The 6,340-nt window shown below is 52.6% G+C and overlaps 1 protein-coding gene and 1 long non-coding RNA gene across 2 annotated transcripts in view; one reads left to right on the top strand and one right to left on the bottom strand.

The window, feature by feature from the left end:
* HOXD8 (homeobox D8) overlaps positions 1–315 on the bottom strand; it is a 3,025-nt gene extending 2,710 nt beyond the window's left edge. The window contains exons 1-2 of the mRNA XM_045296448.1: positions 239–315; positions 3–171 (exon numbers count right to left, since the gene is read on the bottom strand). Coding sequence (XP_045152383.1) covers positions 3–171; positions 239–315 — 246 coding nt within the window. The remainder of the gene's footprint in view (positions 1–2; positions 172–238) is intronic.
* A 236-nt stretch (positions 316–551) lies between these two features.
* LOC123522337 lies at positions 552–1,575 on the top strand. The gene is made up of 2 exons (XR_006680606.1): positions 552–637; positions 1,357–1,575. It is a non-coding gene; the product is annotated as an uncharacterized LOC123522337 (long non-coding RNA).
* Positions 1,576–6,340: the final 4,765 nt, after the last annotated feature.

Genomic DNA, 6,340 nt, shown 5'->3' with positions numbered 1-6,340 from the left:
GCCGGCTGGGCCGCCAGATAATCGCCGGCGCCCCGGGTGACCTGCCCCCGCTGCTGCCTCGACAGTTTCCTCTCAGGCCCCAGGCGATCCGGAGCGCACCGGGAGAAGACGGGGAAAAGTGCGCCCGGCCCCACGGGGACAAGCTTTAGCTGCGCTCCGCAAACCCCCGCTCTGGAGAGAAAAGGCAAAAAAAACACAACAAAACAAGAAACACCGTCTGCCCGCTGCCACCTCTCACCTCGGCCCCCCCGCGTCCCCCTCCCACCGTCCCCGCCGCCGCCGCGGCTGCGACCCCGGTGCGCCACGGCGAGGCATTTTCGCACCCCGCCACTGTGCGGAGAGGCAGCGAGATGGGGCGAGATAACGCGCGGAGGGATCCCGTGCGGAGGCTGCCCGTTGCGCCCGACGGGACGCTTTACCCTGGCCGGGAGATGCCTCCGCCGCCCTTAAAGGGGGCCCATAAAGCCGCAGTGCCAAGGGCTCGCCGTGCGCCCGAGCCCGTGGGAATGCGTGCGGGCCGCGGCTGGCAGGGAGGGGCGCGGAGGACCTGTCGACAAGGGGGAGGCAGGGAGGCCACTTCCCGGAGGCTGCAAGGCAAATGAGCCCCTCCCCGGCCCCGCGAAGTAGCCCTGCTGAGGTTAGCTGAGGCTTTTGTAGCCCTGGACACACGGGCGCGGCGCAGGGAACGTGGAGTGTAGACGGACCTTGCATTTGAGCTTGGGCCTGCCTAACTGGGTTGATTAGAGGCCAGCTGCGTGGCCCCAGATCCTGGGGTTATCAAAGCGAATCAAAGCCCTTCCTTTCCAGCCGAGCGGGTCTTGTGGAAATGAGATGTACATTTACCCTTGACGCGCTGCACGCCTGGCTGAGGCTCCCAGGTTAATTGATATTTAATGGAAATCATGCCCATGAATATAGTTTCCATCATTTCACCCTTGATAGACGTCAGCAGCAGGCGCAGGGTGGGGGGAGGCTAAAGAATGCCAGGGAGAGGTATTAGCATTGCTGAACAGGTAAATAGAACTGCGGACAGACAGAAATGTTCCTAGCTAGGCAGAAGGCACGCTGGCGTGGGTGGCTTTTCCTGGGGCCGCACGCTGGGCTCTCCCGGCTCAGCCCCAGCGCAAGGCAGACCTGGGCCGGCTGTGGCCCCGGGCGGAGTGCGGGGGGGCCAATGCCTGCCAGTACCCTCCCTGAGCCTCGGCTAGCGCTTGGATCGCGCCGGTTCCAAGCTGCTGCAGGCGGCGTCCATCTTCTAAGGATTCTAGTTTCCTCTCCTCGAACTTGGTAAAATAACTGCCCAAGAGCGAGTGCATGCTTAATTTGTAGTAATTTTTTTTTTCTTTTTTCAAAAAGGAAGGAAGCGAAGGCTCAAGTCTTGTGACCGAGGAGGAAGAGAAGCAGCCCCCTCCATGTGAGCAGCTCCGGTGTGAAATCGAAAAGTAGTCCCGATTCCCACCAAAGCTACTGGGTTGTTTTTTTTCACACACTATCAGCTGCCTTCTCTGCTACACTTTGCTACCCCCCACCCGCCCTCTTCCCCATTTCATTGTCCAATAAATGGGAATGTCCTCAGTTCTGTGCATTTCTCCTAGTCCACCTGGCCTTTCGCGGGCTATTTGGTAACCAAACCCCCATTTTTGCGGGATAAACCAGTGTTAGAGGCTCCAGGCCCATGGGCCTTGGGAAGACCTGGGTGACTGTCCCGCCTTAGTGAAAACCCACCACTGCAGTTTTCCACACACCAAATGCAAATGTTTCACCATCTCAGACAGCCTCCAAGGTGAAGGCAAGGACTGATTTCAACTACTGCTCACTCCTGGGGGGTTGGCCCAGACTGTGACCGCCATCCTAAAATCAGTCTGGCTGGACGGAATACCAGATTTTGCAAAGGAAGATTATAAGGTTGTGATGAAAAAGCATAGCAAGAGAAATTTTTCTGCTACTATTTTAATGATTTTTACAGGAGAGATTGGAAGTAGGATCTGATAAAGGTAAAAACAGTGCCAATGAACGTGCTACTGCTGCTAAAAAGCCATCTCATGTTAGTGGGATTGCAGAAGACTTTCCTTGTGGCGATGGTGAGGGCAGCATTTTCCCCTGCTGTGAGCTATCTCCAGGTAATACTTCCTTTAAATCCTAGAACAAAGGAACCCGTGCTGGCAGTTAAAGATTTGCACTTCAGTTTCCCAACTACTCAATTAAAAGATTACTTTCAATAAAAACTTGGGTCTGTGGGAGGTGGTTGGCTGCACTGTGTGCGTGTGTACATGCTTTGGAATGGAGTAGGGAGTGGGAAACAAAATCGAACCTCGTTCGCAAGGCACCTTGTAGAAAGAATTACGATTTCTGGGGTGAGGGAAAAGGACATGAACGCTACAAAATTCATTGCTACGCATTCCGACTTAATTTAGGCAACATTACCTCTTGGGATAAAACACTTAGCTTTTTTTTTTCAAGTTCAAAACAAACAACTTTATTTATAATATGATTAGAAGGGGGCGCGATTAATTTCCTAAATAAAGATCTACGCTTTTACTCCTTTCTATTTTGATAAAGAACATTAGCTTATTACATTTTCCTTTCAGCTGTACCATAAATGCACATTTTCTGAGATCCTGACTAAGCCAAAATCTTATACCTAGCAAATACAGCTGGGTAATTTGACAGTGCACATTGTTTATTTTCCTTTAAAATCGTCTTAATTTGGGGGTTAAAAATAAGATTGTAAATATTTTTAATCAAAGCCTTCCTCCTCCGCAACCCGTTTTATGGGATCAGAAAGTGGAGCGACAGCGCTCTCTAGTGGCCAACTGCCACCTCGAGCCAACTGAGTTTAACGTCCCTGTTAATCGTTTTAAGCCAATTCCAATCTTGTTCTTCTGTTCAGAGCTTGGAAGGCTGGCACTAATAATGCATCATCCCTTTGAGTGTCAACAAGTCAAGCACAGCAAACGGGCTCCTGCGTGTCGAGGATATCCCCATTTGTACTCCCCAAAGCTTCCAACATGCCTTTCTGAAAGCTCCCAGCACTTCTTTTGCCAGACACTCTAGTTCGCTAGTCAGTAATCTCTCAACTGTACTATCAAAGCATAATTATATCTCTGGCTAGATTTAACAAAGAAGAAAAAGCACAACATTCTAAATTTCAAAAGAGGCTTTTTAAAAAGATCCAAGAATTTTGAAAACGTGTGAAATTATAGAAGTTAAGATTGGGGGTTTTAAGATCTTTATTTCCCCCTTTTAAAGCTGTCATTCTAAAGATAAGATAGTGAATAATTGCTGTTTTCACTGTTTCCAATGTTCCAAATGCATTTGTTTGGTCGATTTTAGAGGCAATGTCAGCAAAATTAGAAGCTTACTTCAGTGGACCGCTGAGTGGTTGGCTGTGGGCTTCCACCAGGGTGGCACTAGTTTGAATTTCTCTATGCAGCAAATGGAATCTAAATTTTATATTAAAATAATTCATTGAAATTAATAAACACTCTGCTTGGATTTTTAAAAGTAAACACTGAATTTCATCCATTTGCAAGATTAATCTTTTTTCTCGTTTTCCAAAATGTTTTCCTCCAGTTCGGACATAACAGTTGTATTTTCTATAAGCAAAAATAGATAAAATTGTCAACGAAATTTTTACTTTGAACTTTGGAGGGAAGAACTAGATATTTTTGTGAGTGTGTACCTGGAGCCCTTCACCGTTCCCCACCATGACCATGCCGCTGGGCCTGCAAATTCCAAGACCACTAACTCCCCATCTCTCCAAAATAGGCCTGTTCTATTTTAAAAATCAGCTAGAGCTTAGCGTTTGTCAAAATATTATTAAAAGCCACCCACCTGGACCGATTTTAAAACCAGGAGCTCCCAAACCCTCCCTCCTACCCACCTCCTGTTGATTTCCTAGGTGCTCACACCTTGCAGGGACTCCCAAGCCCCTGGCTTTTTGGTCCAACGCAGTCTTGTTTATATTTTATTGTCCAGATTTTAAGACCCAGTTTTGTCTGCATTTTTCCTTTCCTCCCACAAACACAAACATCAAAATGAGATGGTTTCAAAGCGAAGCGCCTGGCCTGTCGTAAACTCATTACCCCCAGACGTCTCGCCGGCTCGATGGCTTTATGACACCTTGGCTCTTCCTGTTTTCAAAGAGCCCTAGGTATCAGGCTGGCCGCAGGGGCGGGCGGGGGTGGAGGGTATGGGGGCTGGTAGCACCTTAGGCCGGATCTGGGCCTTGGCTTTCCTTCCCAGCCCCAGCCCCCACCTCAACTTTTGCTTCCAGGAGTCCCCTCTTTCATTAGGCTCCCCAAGATCTCTGCCACCTCCTCCCTCCTTCCGCCCACCCCAGGCAGCCTGGCGCCTTCCCTTCTCAGGGCCTCCAAAGGCTAGGCTCGCCCCGAACTCTTGCTCACAATGACCTTCATTTTAGCCTCTGAATACAGCCGGCAGAGGGTCGCGCTGGGGGCTAATCACACAGGAGCTGGCCAGGGGAAGAGGGGGGCGGTGGGGTGGGGTGGCTGGGGAGGAGAGCCTTGACCATTTGGATCCGCTGAGGTCACATTGGGGCGCCAGTGGGGAGGGGCAGCCCTCCAGAACACTGGAGAGCTGGGGGAGTTTTTCGGACTGCAGAGACGGTCCTCTTCCTGGTGTGGCTCGGAAAGGTTGGGGAGATGGAAGGCATGGGGCACAGTCCCAAAGTCTCAGCAGGAGCGTGCCTGGCTGCTGGGCCACCAGCTACCTTGGCGCTCGCTGCAAGCGAGGGGGCGTTAGGCCCAGACCTTGAGTTGGGGAGGCAATGAACCCGTCTGGGGAGGAAAGGGGATGCCCAGGCCCCCGTTTAGCAGGGGCTGAGCTCCAGGCAGGTCTGCCCACACAAAGGGGAGAGCTCTCGGGTGGAAGGGCCAGGGGATAGGCAGAGAAGTCCCGTGAGGGTGCTATTTTGCAGAGAGACAGAGAAAGCAGGCACACACACGGCGTTCAGGGCCAGCGTCTGGGTTCCGTTTGATCAGGTCAGCATTTATTGGTAGGAATCGGTAACAACATTTACAACTGGTCTTGATCGGAGGCGGAGGGAGGCCTCCTGCGGCGGCCCACGTGAGCCAGGCCCTCGTGGAGATTCGGGGGCTCCTCCAGTGCACAGAGAACCACCCCCACGAACCGGCCCCAGTGTCCTGGCCCCCACCCCAGGCCTGGGTCAAGGGCCTATGGGCTTCCTGAGGAAAGGGGGCTTTGTAACCGGTGGGCAACCCGGCTGGGCCTCAGCCTGGGCAGGCAGCCTGGGTGCCACCCTGTCATCGGTTGCCTTCATTCTCGGAAGTGGGGCCCCGCTCGCCCCTGCTTGGGCAGGGCTGGGACTAAAACTACAGCACTTTTCAGAGACAGGGGTGGGGGGGTGACGCAGGAGAGGACTCCCTAAGCCAGCGTGCACTCACAACGGATAATATTTCCTAAGGAACCACCAGGACAGGAAAGGGGTGAGGGGAGCCAGAATGAGCGAAACCCCAAAGCCTCTTGATTTCTCCCAACACGGAAGCGAGCAAATACAGAGTCCCCCAAATACCTCACAGAGACCAACCACACAGTCACTTCTACCTAAAACGGGAGGGGGGAGGAAGGAAAAACAAAAACCAGAAGTACAGTCCGCTGGAGAATTTCTGGAAACCAATCCCCCACCAAGCCAATCCGCCGCCGCCGCCGCCGCCACCGCCCGGGCGAAGCTGAGGACCCGGCCGGGGCCTCGGCGCCGGCTCAGTCGCCTTTGGGACACTTCTCCTTGCTCATCTTTTTCATTTTCATCCTTCGGTTCTGGAACCAGATTTTGACCTGTCTCTCGGTGAGGTTCAGAATCCTGGCCACCTCGTAGCGCCGGTCCCGGGTGAGGTACATGTTGAAGAGGAATTCCTTCTCCAGCTCCAGCGTCTGGTACTTAGTGTAGGGGCAGCGCTTTTTCCGGGTGGAGCGAGCGTGGATCCAGTTCGCTGCCGGGTTGTCTACGGAGGAAGAGGGGGGTTTGGAGAAGGGGAGCGAGGGGCGGAGGGGCGGCAGGGAGAGACGACAGGGGGGTTGGGGGAGAGGTCGTTAAATTAATTTCACCGAGGATGGCCGCGTTTCACAACTTGGGGAGAATTATCATAAAAAGCCTTACTGCCCGCGCTCTGTTTACCGTGCACCCCGCGCGCCCAGGGTAGGTGGTTATGGGAAGCGTTTTTATGGGTGCGTGCTGTAGCTGGGCTAGGGTAGGCTTCTCGACGTTTTTATAGGTTAGTAAAACTATCCGTTTTGCACATTGGAGCCTTACAGGTTTCAGCAATAAATCAGGGGGCAATTTCTTTTGCACTTACTTGGG

The sequence above is a fragment of the Echinops telfairi genome, unplaced genomic scaffold, assembly GCF_000313985.2.
Source record: "Echinops telfairi isolate 266 unplaced genomic scaffold, ASM31398v2 ScPeMD7_3;HRSCAF=10, whole genome shotgun sequence".
NCBI lineage: Eukaryota > Metazoa > Chordata > Mammalia > Afrosoricida > Tenrecidae > Echinops > Echinops telfairi.
Note: the sequence above shows the minus strand (reverse complement) of the source record. Positions and strands in the feature narration are given on the sequence as shown.